At 33.0% G+C, this 16,591-nt stretch overlaps 1 protein-coding gene across 3 annotated transcripts in view; it reads left to right on the top strand.

Moving 5' to 3' along the window:
- The window catches only part of FBXO8 (F-box protein 8), a 48,542-nt gene extending 41,890 nt beyond the window's left edge, over nt 1-6,652 (top strand). For all 3 annotated transcript variants that reach the window (XM_072796026.1, XM_072796028.1, XM_072796027.1), the window contains exons 4-6: nt 2,569-2,687; nt 3,783-3,979; nt 6,020-6,652. In XM_072796026.1, coding sequence (XP_072652127.1) covers nt 2,569-2,687; nt 3,783-3,979; nt 6,020-6,207 — 504 coding nt within the window. In that variant the 3' untranslated portion in view covers nt 6,208-6,652. The remainder of the gene's footprint in view (nt 1-2,568; nt 2,688-3,782; nt 3,980-6,019) is intronic.
- Nucleotides 6,653-16,591: the final 9,939 nt, after the last annotated feature.

Here is a 16,591-nt window from a genome sequence, read left to right as displayed (position 1 = left end):
GCCTTTTCTGACACTTTGTACAGCCTTCCCCTTTTCTGGAAACTGTTAGTATAGACTAATATTAATATTCATGATTTCCTTTGTCTGTGAGACACCACATGCATACTCTCACTCTGCTGAGAGCCCTAGTCCAGATTAGTAATGTGCTATGTGTTCTAGGGATTTCTCTGTACCATTCTTCTAAAACTGTATTAAAAATAAAAAAAATACTTACACCACTTATTAAACAAACGTATGGTTATTCAACAAATCTCTTACTGTGTTTTCTTTTGTAGTTCATTGCTTACGTAACAAGATAGGAATTCAGATGGTTGCCAGCTTGCTTACTGAAGAAAATTATAATCTGATCTTATGCCTTTTCCTATTTCACATCCCTTGACCCTTCACTTTGATAGCCCTTCTGAAGTAATCTTCCTATCCAGAGAAATCCCAGGCTTGAAAACTGATGCCTCCTTTCCTCATAAAACCAACAGAGTTGGCTTATTTCAACCTGTGTCCTTCATTTTCAGGATTGAGTTTAAAGCTGTATGACTGTGTTCATGCTTACTCCTCTGTATATGAGTGATCTTGGAGACTTCAAATTAGGTGAAAGATTAAATTCCTAAAACATGTATTTCTTAGGAAATTATCAACAACATTATTTTTAGGATGCTTACATGAGGCAAATACCAATGTTCATTTGTAACTAAGAAGCACCAAATGATATTAAAACACATATATCATATAGAGAATTATGTATTATTTAATGGATCATTTAGTGTTTTTTAATATTTTGTATAGTTTTATAAATTGATTAGAATTAGTTTTACATTCTGAAATATTGATTTACAAGTAGTTATAAATAAAAAAGCTATTAAATAATATTTAGTTGGTGTCCCTTGGGGTTTGAATTACTTAGATTAAAATTAAGCACTGCAAATACTTCTGAAATATTCTTTTAAATGGAGGAATTTTGGAAAAAAAATCAAACCTGATAATTTTTACTAAGTAGATGAAATTAAAACATACAGTCAACTCTCGATTATTCAAACTAATGGAGGAAAGGATGGAACAAGCATTACTATTTCTTTAGTTCCTGCCCCCCTCAGATAATTGCTGAGAGTCTCATTCCAAACAAATTGTTTGGCTTTCCATCTTGACCATGTTGTATTTCCTAGCTTTGTATCCAGGATGCAGTCTGAAATATGGCTTATGATTGAGTTGACTAGAAAGTTTCATGTTATCACATTCTGCCCTTCTCATATACATTTTTGAAATTAGTGCTTTAGCACTGCTTTTGTACTATTAAAATTCACATGAGAAACTGATAACATTGCCATTAGGATATTATCCTCATGGCTCATAAAATTAGTTTTATATTAAAAAATCTTATCTTTGAATTACAATTTATAGATAATTATAAACTTTCAAAGGCATTACCTCATGGTACCAAATTGCTTTGTAATTTTTTAATATAAAAATTTTATGAGACTTTTTTATCTAGAAGAGTCATAAAAATTCTTCTAACTTTTTGAATTCTTAATGGGTGCAATATTTCTGAGTACTATATGTGTTTGTAAAAGGGAAGAAATGCTGAAGGAATTTATGTGTGAAAACAGTATGTTGCGTGTATATAATACATCATTTTCTCTACTAATTAACTGCACACAGTGTGCTATTATCCAGACATAAGTATTCATGGGAACGCATGTATCTGGATAACTACGAGTTGAAATAAACACACCTGCCTTTTATTTCAATAACTGCACATTCAAATCCACATAAGGTATTTATTTGAATGTGACCTCCATATACATGAGAAAACATTGGTTTCAGTGTTCAATTTTTTTTGTTGATGTTTTGTTGTTGTTGATTTAAATCTAAGATAGGTACAAACTGTGGATAATGCTTCTCTGGAAAACTTTGCATGCAGGGAAAAGGAAATTCAAAGATAAATCCTATGAAAAAAAAACATTAAAATTGATTTGTCTTCTTACATTTTTGCCTCACTATATGTTGAAGCTAAATTTTTATAGAATGTAATGATGCCTAAAGTGTGTATAGACCATAAACCTGCCTGGAACTGGGCCTACTTTAAGTTAAATTTTAATTTTTTTTCTTTACAGAATAAATTTGTTGATCTTTGATTTGGAGAATCTTATTCTCAAGCTTTTTCCTTAAATAGTGTATTAGACTATGTCTTTAAGAAATCATGTTTTTTTATTAGGCAGTGGAAAAGCATTTGCTACAGGCTTATTTTAAAATCTGTATAGTAGTTCCTCCCCCAGCCACCACTACCATGTAAGCCGTATTTCCGTATAGTTAGTTTTACCTGACATGAGCCAGAAAATTGAATTAGGATTTCTTTAGGAGTCTTAACTTTGAATTTCCTACTTTTCATTGCATGTAAACTATCAACCACAAGTAATAGTTTCAGCTCAAGTTCTAGCTTGTATTTTGCATGTTAAAGCTATAAAAAGTCTATTAATGCTGGAAAGAATTTATGGCTATTGTTCTGCTATTGCCTAATTGTTAAAATTTATAAATAAAGACTGACTTTATTTATGTAGACTTGTCTTTCTGCCTTAGGGAGTGAACTACTTTATGTCCAAGGGTATCCTAGATGACTCACCAAAGGAAATAGCAAAGTTTATCTTCTGTACAAGAACACTAAATTGGAAAAAACTGAGAATCTATCTTGATGAAAGGTAAAAACAATTTTTTTAAGTTTTCATCAGAAATTAGTAAAGCTTAATTCATTAAAAGCATTACTTTACTTTTAAAACCATACTACATTTCAGTCATCTAGTGGAGAAATTTTTCTTTTAGCTATTTATAGCTGCCATTGTAGCCTGAAAATGCAGTCTGTAAACAAATGAATATGACTGTGCTCTAACAAAATTTTATTTGCAAAAATAGATAGTAGGCCATATTTGGCCTAGTAGCTATAATTTTCCTATCCCTACCTTAAACAATTGATAGAAATTAAAGATTATGGTCATATAATCATAGTTAAGTTCAGCAAGAATTGGAACCATATTATAACAAAGGATGGCTATTTATTAGAATGCCATTGATAAAAATATGTATGTATATATAAAAATTATATATATACACACACATACATACATATATTTAGTCAAATATATACACATATATGTACACACATATACACAAGTATTTGTATAATTATAGATAGCCTAAATGTATATAAGTAGAATTGTTACATCCATAAGATGGGATACTGTTGAGTCATTAAAAAGAATGACTTAGATCTGTGTGCAAAGACATAGAAAACTGTTCACAGTATATCATATGAAATAAAAACAAATACTAGAAAAAATATATACTATATGTTGACATTTTATTTTTAAGCCTACATAAATAGTTGTTACCTTTGGTGGTGTGGATTGGTGTGGAAAGTGAGAACTCTTATTATTTTTATAGGTAAAAACATAAAGAATTCTGTTACTGTTTGAATTTAGCCAAAAAGACACTTGAAAAGAAGCTGGCCCTTTTAATATTGCAAAATTTATTTTTAATTCATTTTATATTTAGAATTACTAAAGTCTAAATAGAATTACTAAATTTACCTTACTTTATTATAACCTATCCACAAGAGATTTAAAAATTAATCAGAGTTGTATTTTTTTAATTTTAAGGATTATGTATATTTTGTAGGAGTAGGTGATCTAGAATCAGTAATAAAATATTTTCACCCAAAAACATAATTTATGAGTCTTTATCATTTTTTAAGTGGAGAAATGTTAACTAAAGCTGTATCTTTTTCTTTTTTCCACTAGGAGAGATGTCTTGGATGACCTTGTAACATTGCATAATTTTAGAAATCAATTTTTGCCCAATGCACTGAGAGAATTTTTTCGTCATATCCATGCCCCTGAAGAGCGTGGAGAATATCTTGAAACTCTCATAACAAAGTTCTCACATAGATTCTGTGCTTGTAACCCTGATTTAATGCGAGAACTTGGCCTTAGTCCTGGTAAGAATATATATAGTGACTTTCTTCTATCCCCCTTCCCATCTCCAGGTAAAAATAGTTGTACATGAGGCATTTTTTTCTCACCATGGGGAAACATTCTTTCAGTAATTACGAATACTTCTTTTACTACTTGTAGCAATGACTAATTCTATAGAATACAACATTTATGTGAGCTTAGAATAGTTTATCATGCTTGTCATTTATATGTAGTAAACACACTTGTAGGAAGAAAGACTTAGCTATAAATTCATTAAAATTCTTATTTGAGAATTACATATTATTACTAATTTAACTAAAAACTTGAGAAATTATTTTTGAAGCTTTTCATAGTCCACATACTACATAGGTTAACACCTAGAATTTTTCTACTAAAATTTTTTAATACAACTAATTTTTATAACTTGTGTGTATAAGTATGTATCTACGTGCGCACAAGATAGCCTGAGTATCCTGTGTATTTCTTCATTTGACAGAGCTCTACTTTTCTTGTTATCTCAAAAATTTTATTGTGTTTATTAAGTGGAGATTATAAAACATTTACCCATCATATGAAATTTGTTGAAAATGCTTTTATAAGACAAAATGTTCAATTTTGCTTTATTAAGACTGCAGGAATCTGAAATAAAAACCCCATAGTAGTAGCAAGTAGTTGTAGCAAATAATAGTAGCAAGTATCTTGAGGTTTGTTATTGTTTTGATAGTAAACATCCGATATTGCCTTGGGCATATATAAAGACATTTTGTTGTTGTTGCATGCTACTCAGGTTTAGCAATCTTTTCTCTAAAAATTTACTTTTGAAATTGATACATAAATTCCATGGACCTTTAAAATGCATACCTAAAATGAGGATATTAAGTTAATAATCTTATAAGTTGTTTACTTTTTATTTTTGAGTACTAAGTTAATACATGTCTTTGTCATTAAATACTTCCCAGTTACATATATATATATATTTTTTTTAATTTAAAGATTTTATTCATTTATTCATGAGAGACACAGAGAGAGAGGCAGAGACACAGGCAGAGGGAGAAGCAGGTTCCATGCAGGGAGCCCGATGTGGGACTCGATCCCTGGTCTCCAGGATCAGCCCTGGGCTGAAGGCTGCGCTAAACCTCTGAGCCACCTGGGCTGCCCCCCAATTATATTTTTATAAAAAACATTTTATGTAAATATGTGGCTTTTTTTTAATGGGAAGATAGATATACTAACATTTCAAGTGTATTTTATGGATAGTTGAATGGAAATATCACATTTGAAAGCAATGATGAAAATAAAGCCAATTCTAAAATTATTAAATTTAGAATGAGCTTTCACTATAAAATCTTGAACTATTCTAAAATTATTTATTAGTTGGGGGATCCCTGGGTGGCGCAGCGGTTTAGTGCCTGCCTTTGGCCCAGGGCGCGATCCTGGAGACCTGGGATCGAATCCCACGTCGGGCTCCCGGTGCGTGGAGCCTGCTTCTCCCTCTGCCTATGTCTCTGCCTCTCTCTCTCTCTCTCTCTCTCTCTCTGACTATCATAAATAAATAAAAATTAAAAAATAAAATAAAATAAAATTATTTATTAGTTAAAGAAAATACTCAGTGAATTGTTAGTTGGGATGATCAACCATCCTTGTTTGTCCAGGACTGAAGAGTTTCCCAGGACACAGGATTTTCTTTTTTCTTTTTTTTTTTTTTCCAATAAATTTATTTTTTATTGGTGTTCAATTTGTCAACATACAGAATAACACCCAGTGCTCATCCCGTCAAGTGCCCACCAAAGTGCCGGCCACCCAGTCACCGCCACCCCCCGCCCACCTCCCCTTCCACCACCCCTAGTTCGTTTCCCAGAGTTAGGAGTCTATCATGTTCAGGACACAGGATTTTCAATGCTAAAACTGGAAAAGGCTCAGGCAAACTGGGATGAGTTGGCCATTCTGTATAGTGATGATCTAATCTCAATTTCTTTAAATTATGAAGATTATCATATTAGATAATGCCTTTGGGATATTTTTCAAACCACCTAATAATTTGAGGTGTTTATTTTTAATTCCAGATGCTGTCTATGTACTGTGCTACTCTTTGATTCTACTTTCCATTGACCTCACTAGCCCTCATGTGAAGAATAAAATGTCAAAAAGAGAATTTATTCGAAATACCCGTCGTGCTGCTCAAAACATTAGTGAAGATTTTGTAGGGCACCTGTATGACAACATCTACCTTATCGGCCATGTGGCTGCATAAAAGCACAATTGCTAGGACTTCAACTATTAACTTCAAACTAAAGTTACCCAAGGACTTATTTAGCAGATATGGGGGTTACATTAGTGCTGGTCATTCTAGCCTCTATATACAATCAAGCTCGAGTGTACACCTTTTTTTTTCTTTTACTATTTTCTTTTTTAGTAATTTCCTTGGGGAACTAAAGAATTTTGCAGAATTTTTCTTAATTTTGCTTATCATGTTTTGCACAAAGCAGAGCCATTGTCTGACCCAGCTGTTTAAGAATGTTAAACTGACATACTCTAAAAGATGGTATATTTGTGCATTAGATTTGCTTGAAAAACTACTCATTTTCATTCTTTTTTTAAAATACCATGTAATGTGTACATATTTAACTAAAGAGATTTATAATCATAATTATTTTATTGTAAAGATTTTAACTAAAGCCTTTTCTTTTTCTCTCAAACTGAGTTCTGAAATTTATTTGATTGTGATCTGAGCTTATTACTATCTTCATAAAAGTTGGATCTCACTTGGATAAAAACCAATACCAGTTTCTCTTTCCTTTGAACTTTGAAAAGAGTATTGATTTATTACTAGTAATAAGCAAAACAAGCACTTATTTTTATAGTATAAATTCATCACTTAACTTTCCATTTTTAAAAGTTCTGGGTTACTCATTTCTCATTAAGTCCTTTAAAGCATTTGAGATAGCAAATTATGTTAAAATCTGGGATTCATATATATAGGAACAGAATGGTTTTAGAACTTATATCTTTTGTGATTAGTCAAGCTTTACCATTCTCTTAACTTGATGATTTCTGTTTAGAATCAGTTGACAAAGGGATATTATAAATGAATAAATTATCTTTATTCATTCATTCATTCAATAAATATTTACTAAGGGCCTTCTGTGTACTAAACACTGGGCTGGGTAGTGGCAATACCTAGACATAGGCCCTGCCTTCATAGATATTACATGAGTGGTAACGAAAAGAAAAATAGTGCTTCATGGAGAGCAAGTGTATAAACATAGCTTAATTAACAATTATAATTATGAAATATGTAGCATTGAAATGATAAAGAACAGTATATTTATTTATATGTAAGTCAGAAGTTTCCTGGGAATACTGCTAAGTAAAAAGCAACAGCTTTGAAATGAAACACTATGTGATGAGTAGAGCTGCTAGCCAAGGGGGAGGAACTCAGAAGAAGAGTAGAAACTTTTTACCAGAAGTGTACAGTCCCAGCTTCTTTCCAGATCTGGTCCTAACTGAATAGTGGTTGGTAATAAGAATTTTCAGTGAGAAGACATAGGTAGTGACAGTTTTGGAAGTCAAAGGGACTTTTAGGCTGGAAGCAAACAAGTTCTCAGATCTTGAGGAAAATACCTAAATTTTCACATGTGCATAATTTTGAATTCCATGACAAAATAATTCTTTGTAATTTTTAACTTCAAAACTAATTTATTGAAAACTTTGAGAAGACCAACAGTAATGATAACATTGTATCATTTGTATTTTCCCATGAATGGCAGGCATCTTGCCCTATCTCTTTTTTTTCCTATCCCTGTCTCTCCCTTACCATTAGGTTTTTCTCTACCTCTGTTTTAGTTGTATTCTCTTTTCTTTCCTTATATTTCTTTTTTGTATCCTACATTTCCAACTTTCCCCTTTTTCCTGTTCTTATTTTTTTCTGCCCTGGCCAGATTATATATGTAGATTGGCAGTATTATTTTTTTAACATTTTTTAATGAAAATTTTCAAGCATGAAAATTAAAATATTTTATAGAGAGTACCTATATAACCACTATGTGGATACTACAATTAGAGTATTACTGCATTCACTTTAGCAGATATTTATCCATCCCTCAGTTCATCAATCAACCCATCTTATTGTACAGGTAATAGAAGTTTCAGACATCAGCACACTTTGTTCCTATAGAATTCAACTTGTATATGATTAGCTAGAGATCCACTTTTTAAAAATTCTTTTTTCTTTATAGGTAAAATTTACATTCAATGAAATGCAAAAATATTAAGTGTACTAATCCATGAATCGTAATAAATCCATGTACTTGAGTAAACAAAGCCCATATCAAGATATTCAACCTTACATAACCTATTTACAGTTAATATTTGTACCCCTTCACTTAACATATAGAAACCTTGTAACCATATAGGTATGTTTACCCAATTCCTACATTTGTTATCTTATAGTTGTCATATGTATTACAGATAGCATATTTTACAAACTCCACAATGTAATAATTTGCTTTGAGTAGTCATATACATTTTTTTTGTCATATACATTTTAAACAACAGAAAAAACCCTCATTTATATGTACCCACATTATCATTCTAATGGTTTTATTCCTTCCTGAAAATCCAAGTTTCCTTGGAGTATCACTCATGTCAACCTGAAAAATATTAACATCTATAACAGTTCAGGTCTGCTGGCAATCAATTATCATAGTTTCCTTGTACATGAAAATGTCTTTATTTTGGTTTCCTTTTTGAAGAATACTTATGCTGCATATATAATTCTGTGTTGACAGTTTCTAACCCTCATCAGCATTTAAGTATATTCCTCCACTGTCTTCTGTTCTCCATTGTTTCCAGTGAGAAGTCCGTATATTCAAATTTTCTCCTTATATGTATAAAAATCCCATTTTCCTCTGAGTTTTTTTTTTTGTCAATTATTCTTCAGTCTCATTCCTCTCTCCCCTTTTATACATATGCTAGAACTTTTGATACCATCTTGCAGATTTTTTTTTATCTTCCTCTTTTCTTCAGTTGGATTATTTCTCTTGATCTCTGTTCTAGGTCACTGACTCTTTTGTAATCATTCTTTTAAGCTCATTCAATGAACTATTTTAATTACTGTGCTTTTTGGTTCTAGAAATTCCTTCAAGTTTTTATAATCTATATTTCTTTGCTGAGATTTCCTGTCTTCATTTACTGCAAGCACATTTTCCCTTACAACCTTGAACATAGTAAAATAGCTGCTTTAAATCTCTATCATTTTATCTTCTTTGATTGTCTCTTCTTTTGAGAATAGATTATATTTTCCTGTTTCTTCATATGTTAGTAATTCAGACTTTGTCCTGGACACGGCAAATAAAATATGTAGAAACCCCGTATTATGATACATTTCTCCAAAGACTTTTTCTTTTTCTTTCTTTCTTTCTTTTTTTTTTTTTTAAAAGCTGGAAGTTAACTGGAAGAACTCAGTTGCAAGTTCTGGCTCCCCTGAAGTTGCTCAAATGTCAGTTCACTTTTTTAACCTGGAATCTTTTCTGTATGTACATATTTCAGAGAGAAACCAGAGTTTGGGGCACAGTTCATACACAAAAATTAGAGTGCTTTCTCTTCTTCTCTTGCCATTTTTTCTTTCTTCATTTTCTTGCAGCTGCTTTTGCTCCAAACTGTGCCCCATGGTTCTTCAAGTCAGTAACACAAAAGGCTTCTAGGATGCAGACTGGGGGCTGCCCACAGACAAAAGCTATAAAAATGGGAAACTCATCTACTGCTATTCCCTTCTTCCAAGTATTCTCTCCAATGTAGGATCAGCCTATATTGGGTTGCTTTCCATTACTTTCAGGTGGTTGATTTCTAAACTTTGTCCAAAATTTGTGGTTTTATCTGTTCAAGGATTGGTCTGAAAGAGCTACTTGGCCATCATTTGAAGTAGATCTCTCTTTAATTGGACAGTATTTGTACTACTTACTTGCTTACTAAATAGGGATTTATTCCTGGCATTTTAAAAACTAGGTGAGGGCAGCCCAGGTGGCTCAGCGGTTTAGCACCGCCTTCGGCCCAGGGCATGATCCTGGGAGACCCTGGATCAAGTCCCACGTAAGGCTCCCTGCATGGAGCCTGCTTCTCCCTCTGCCTGTGTCTCTGCCTTTCTCTCTCTCTGTCTCTCATGAATAAATAAATAAAATCTTAAAAAAAAAAACTAGGTGAGTATAAATCTAAATGCTCTATTAAATAATAAAAAAAAACCCTCAGCATAATAAGTGTTTACTGGATGCTTACTCAATTAGAAATTCAGTGTTTTCCAATGGAGGTCCTACTGGCTTAGGGGGAAGGGTATTCATTACAGGATACTGCCCTCTACAGTATGGGACATTAACATGCCTGGATTTTGCATACTAGATGCCAGTAGCATTCCTCAGTTATTGTAATATACAAATAATGTCCCCATGGATTTCCAAGTGACTAAAGTTGAGAACTAGTGGATCTTCTTTCTGATAAAACAAATTTATCTTTCTATAACCAAAACTCCTTATGACACATCTGTTTAAAGTCTTTCAATGCATTCCTTTCTACAAAATTAAGCCTTACCATGGCATATAAAGCTGTACAACCTGAGGGTGCCTGGGTGGCTCAGTTGGTTGAGCATCTGACTCTTGATTTAGGCTCAGGTCATGATCTCAGGGTCCTGGGATTGAGCCCCGATTGGGCTCCATGCTTCCTCTTTCCTCTGCTTCTCTTCCTCTACCCCTACCCGCCCCCCATGCACTCTCTTTCCCTTTTTCTCTGAAATAAATCAATCTTTAAAAAAAAAAAAAAAAAAAAAGACTGTGCAATCTGGCCTCAGCTTATCTTTCTTTAAAGCCTTATCTCCAGCATTCCTCAAATGTGGTCTGATCTGTCTTTACCTTTTATAAACTGGCATTTCTGTGACATCCTGCTCTCCCTTCTATATCTAAAGTTCCCCTACTCATCATCTAAGGTCTACCACAAATATAACTTATTCAGCAAAGCTTTCAGAGGCTGCCTTTCTATTATAAGGCTTGAACTAGGTAAGTGGCAGAGGATTTAGAGAGGAGAAATGAATAAAAAATGAAAATGAAAATTGATAGGATTTAGTGATTTTGAAGGAAGTTTTTTGATATAAGAATCTGGTTGTCCTACTATTCTAGGTAGCTACTAAGAGAAGCAACCAGTGGAGTGATATGGAACAGATAACGATCCCAATTTTTGGATATTTTGAATATTGAAAGTATCAATAGAACATTGGTTGCAGCTGGAGAAGAAGGCTGAAAAAAAGCAGAGGCTGGATATTTAAGTTGGGATCATATTAGTAAATAAAAGGTGTTTTGTTAAGTGAAACACTGGAAAGAACTCTCAGCAGTTTGAGTAAAAAAATTGGGGGGAAACAACATTTTAGGTTTTGATAGACAGAGGGTTTGTGAAGACTATAGAAGGACCAGAGAAGCATGGTATCCCAAGAGCTAGGGAAGTAGGGTTTCAAGAAGAATGCTGAGCTTGCAATACGTGCAGCTCAACCAAGTGGTTTGTGTCCAATCTATATTCAGGCTTCTTTGGGTCTACCTTTTCCGCTTGAGGCTGAGTTCTTTAGTTACAGTAGTGCTAATGGCTTTTATATTGTCTCTGATCAAATATTCTCTTACCCTCAATGCGTAATCTGAGCTCTGCTGAAACCCACAAGAGTACTTATGGTCCACCACAGCTCAGGCCTGTCTACACCTTCCATCCCCACTAAGGGCTGTGCTGTTTCAAGCCCAGAACATACCACACCAATCGCATACTGCTAGTGCATTTTTCCTATACACAATTACCAATTGTGTTTTCTAGTATACTTAAAAAAAAAAAAAGAAGAAGAAGAAGAAGGTAAGGAAAAACAGTACTTAAAAACTGAGTCCTCCAGATTTAAAACTCATTCTAATCTCAACCTGTATCTTCATCCTTCCTTTAGTTTTGTTTTTTGTTTTGTTTTCTTAAAAGCTTGTAACCTCTCCTCCACATTTACCTATTGAAATGTTATTTACCCTTCAAAATCCTCTTACACTCTTTCCTCTCTGGCGCAGCTGTTCCAATTCTTTCAGGTGGTGGAAATTTTATTCTTGTATCTCCCTCGGTACCTAACATAGACCTTGGCCAACTGAATTATTTTAGATCTGGTTTAGTTTGTACATAAGCACATAGAAAGATGGTTTAACTACGTCCATTTTAAATATATATATATTTGGAGCTTTCAGTTGTACACAATTTACAAATTGCAGCATATTAGAGTTAACTTCTTAAAAATATTTAAAAACAAATTCAACCTGCTATTCTAGATATAAATTCATCTCTAGAGGACTTCTGATTTTAAATATTTGGGTGAATCACTACTTTAAGATTGTCTTTTTTTTTATTTCAAGAGCTTAAACCATTGATCTTTTTACTTCTCTAAATTGATCTTTGACATTTTTTTACAATATGATTAATATGGTGTTTGATGAGAGTAAGCTTATTCAGAAGTCTTAACCTTTAAAATAGCAATTTGTTTATTGTAATTGAAGTCTGTTTTTCTGTGTTTAAAGTGAACTTCTTAAATATCACTATTAACTGCCTAGTTTCTTTTTAAGCATTCATAACTGAATATGTCCACTGTGGGAAGCCATCCTAAGGAAATAGTCCAAAATAGGGAAAAAGATATTACTTACACCATTAGTTCTGCCATTATTTTTAATTCAAGGAAAAAAAAAAAAGAAAGAACTGGAATGCCCAAAACTTGGGGGCTGTTCAAACAAATAACTAGCAGATATTTGAGTATATGCTATTTACAAGATCCTATGCTAGATAGTGGTAAAGTAGACCAAAATACATCCTCGTCATGTGTTACTCTGAAGCTATGATGTTTATGAATAAAATGAGAAAGCAGTTACAAATAATTATGAATACCAAAAGGATGTGAAATTATGCACATATGTCTATATACGTATGTGTGCACACACACATTACAATTACCATATAAAACTGCAAAAATCTGATTGGAAAACAGAAACTGGAGTAAAATATACCAAGATATGGATAATGATCTTCCCATTTCCTCTTTCAAATATTATTAAGGATCATATATTTTAGATAGAACTAAATAAATTCCCTGACCTACTCAGAAAATAAAGATAAATGGTGTCCCCAAATTAACTAGTATAGTTTTCCCTCAGAATGTTTCCATGTATTTTTATTCAGAATTTGCTTTATTTTTAAAAGACACTTAGTTGATCTGTTAAATCATTTCTGGACAAATGTTTTGTTTTCAAGCTTCAAAAAGTGGATTGTCTTATATTATTTTTGTCTGATTGAATTAAAGACCAACAAGAGAAAGATACCAAATCTTTACTGAGGAAATTTTCATTTGCTTAAAAAAAAAAAATGGCTTTCTTCTTGGCGCGGTTGGACAGGAAGGTTGGATTTAATTTAAAATGATTAATGAGATTTTGTCAGGCTCCTTGACTTTACCACCACTGCAGTTTGTCAGTGCAACAACCCGGGAAGCCCGGACGCCACTCTGTCGCCCAAAACCACTCTCCAGGGAAAAAATTAACTGGCAGAACTAGTGCCAGGTACATGTCAATGGCATTGTCTCTTGGGTATCGACAGTTTAAAAGTCTGAATCAGAAATATGTAAGTTTTGGGGACATACATACCTAAGATAATGTTTTCACTCTTTTTTTTTTTGCAAGTGACTAATTTTAAATATTTCAATTATTTTAAAAAAAGGAAAAATTTAAGTTGTTGATGCTTTCCAAAAGAAACTATTTAAAGCCAAAATCTTTACAAATGTCTGTCTCCTTAATGTATCTTAAAAATTAAAATAAACAAGAATTCTAGGATCTCAGGTTACTTTCTGCTTTCCTTTTTTTTTTTAAGAATTAAAGCAAAGCATTCTTAAAAAGTAAAATCATTTTTCCCTTTTGAAAACACATCTTAGCCATCAGCATAACCCAGTTTTATTATCAAGTTTTTAAATTAAGCTGAAAAATTGTGATTTTATACTTATTTATGTATTCAATTTTAAAAATAATCAATGTAATTAGCTAAAACCAAATTACTGAACATGGTTAGTTATGGATAGTTAATGCAATATGTATTTTTGCTTTGGTGTTTAACTGTAAAAGAAAACAAGACCAGTGTTTATCATCTTATTTAAAACCCTATGTGAAAAGTTCGAGGAAAGGGAATTTCTTCCAACAAAAGCATAGTGAAAGTGTGAGGATATGATAGGCATTTGAAGACTACCTTTGTAGAAATTTAACATAATGATTACTTGCCGATTTTTATCCAAACAAAACATGAATAAAGCATGCTTTCATGTTAAACAATGTCGGAGGAGTCATCTCTTCTGAACTGCGAGTGTATGCAACCGAGGAGACAGACCCTCTGCCAGCACCAGACTCCCAATGAATCTGCTTACACTTCTGTGGGAGGCAGCTGAGAAAAGAGCCCAGAAAAGTGGAGACATCTAGAAAAGTTTATCAAGGGCACTGCTCTTACTGAGAGGACAATAAGAAGCAGCAAAACAGAGTAGCTATGTGTATATAGCAGCGCATTTTCACCCATCACATTGGCAGTGAGTTTCTTCCAAGGCCAAGGTCATTTTCAATCCTGAGGCCGTCAAATCATTTATTGAATCTTTAAAATTCTCAAAAATTATATACATTTTTAATATGTATCAATTTTAGTGTTGCAGTTTAACTGCTTCATTAATGTTTTTCCCCCTAAAAATGGACTGTGAGATCCAATGTAGGTAATCATATTTATGAAGGAATTCAGTTATTTATTTTATTTCACTTTGGAGATATTTGTTTTCACTATGTAATTCAAAATATATATATACATATTTTCTCCTTTCCTTGGTTAATCTTGGAACAAAGAAAATAATGCATAGTATTTTCCAAAATGCCACTCAAAAAAGATTATAGCCATTGTCAATAATAAGATAAAGAATTGAAAAACTCTTGAATGAGGCCAAGCTCAGATTAGATTAGGTGAAATCCAATGCCCTTGTAACAGTGTTCCTGGGGTAGCATTTATTACCATGATGAATTTGTTCGTTCTGGGTCTGGTTCTCAGTCTCAGAAATCTGGTTTTGTCAACAGACTTCAAGCAATGTATTTCTCACGTCATTGATTTTTAAATCTAGAACTGACGGGAATGTTACAATGATAACTTACTGAATGTGATCAGTACATTCTTTTTACCAGCCTCCAGAAAGTTGATTGATGATCATGGAGTCAGAGCAAGGAATCAAGCAAGCAACTAGAATCAAATGCTTTATGCTTTTTATCAAACAGCATAGCCAAATGCACTCTCTGAAATGAGAGGATTTTTGCACAGCTAAGAGTTTGATAGCTGAAGTCACTTTGCACTATGTATGGCTAGTATTTGGCTCCATATTTCTTTTTATTTTATACCATTAAATGGAACAATGCTTTGCCCTTCCCCTCCACACCAGCTTCCCTTTTCATGGAATCAAAACATTTCTAATGCTTTTTTTTTTTTCAAGTTTTTACTTAAATTTCAGTTACCATACAGTATAACATTAGTTTCAGGTGTAGAATTTAGTTTCTAGCATTTTCAATTATTATTACATTAATTTCTTTAAAACCTGAATATAGCTGATCATATTACAGGCATGGCCTGCTCCCTTAAAGCCATTCTGATGCATTTTGTGCTTTTCTCAGTATTTAAGAGAAATCACATTTCTCACATGTTCAAGTTCACTGTAACCCCCAAGTACCTATAACATGTATCAGTTTCGGATGTTGCTTTGCATTACAGTGAAGTTTTAATTTAAATATTCAAATAAGCATTTAAATATGGCTCATTTTGGGTGAGGAAGAATGAACCAGGTTCTATGAAAGAGACAAAAATAAAGAAAACTGTCCCTTACCATCAAAGACTTCAGTGGGAGGAAGGCAATCTTAATCCATACAGTTCTCTAATACTTTATATATAACACCACAATTTTGCAGAGGTCTGGAGAAGTTATGTGACTTTTGGAGGTTAACAGGAACATTTATAGGGATCAATATGCTGACTCCCAAGGACATTTTGTATACAACTAACCTTAATGAACAGCGGAAGAAAATGTACTAAAAGATCTTTAAAAAGAAAAAAAAAGCAACTATTTTAGGAAGAGTGAACCATTAACACTAGCTGAGTGTGAAAGATGAATGTCATTTCAATAGGTGTTTGGGGGAGAACTGCATGATCAAAGTCATGGAAACATAGCGTAGGAGGAGCATGGGATGGTGACTAATCTGCTGGGATTGGAAGATAAGGTGTGAGCGACGAGTTCATGGAAGCGACAAACAACATATAGGTTGGAGAAAGTAAGCTAATATAGTGAGTTGATATTTTATTTTTGTAGGCAATTAGAAAGTTTATTAAGAATGGTGTCATTTCTGATCTGTGATTTAGGAAGATCTCTCTAAAGCCTATCCAAAATATGAAATGGAAATACAACAGAATGTAATACATTCAAGGAAATCAGTGAAGAGGCCCCCCTACTTACACAAGTGAAATATGATGGAAGTTGACCTTCAGCATCATTACTGGGCATGGAAATGAAGGAAAGATTGGCGAGACATTTTGGAAGTGAA

The sequence above is a fragment of the Canis lupus genome, chromosome 24 (assembly GCF_048164855.1).
Source record: "Canis lupus baileyi chromosome 24, mCanLup2.hap1, whole genome shotgun sequence".
In the NCBI taxonomy this organism is placed as follows: Eukaryota; Metazoa; Chordata; class Mammalia; order Carnivora; family Canidae; genus Canis; species Canis lupus.
This window is presented reverse-complemented; position numbering and strand designations above follow the sequence as displayed.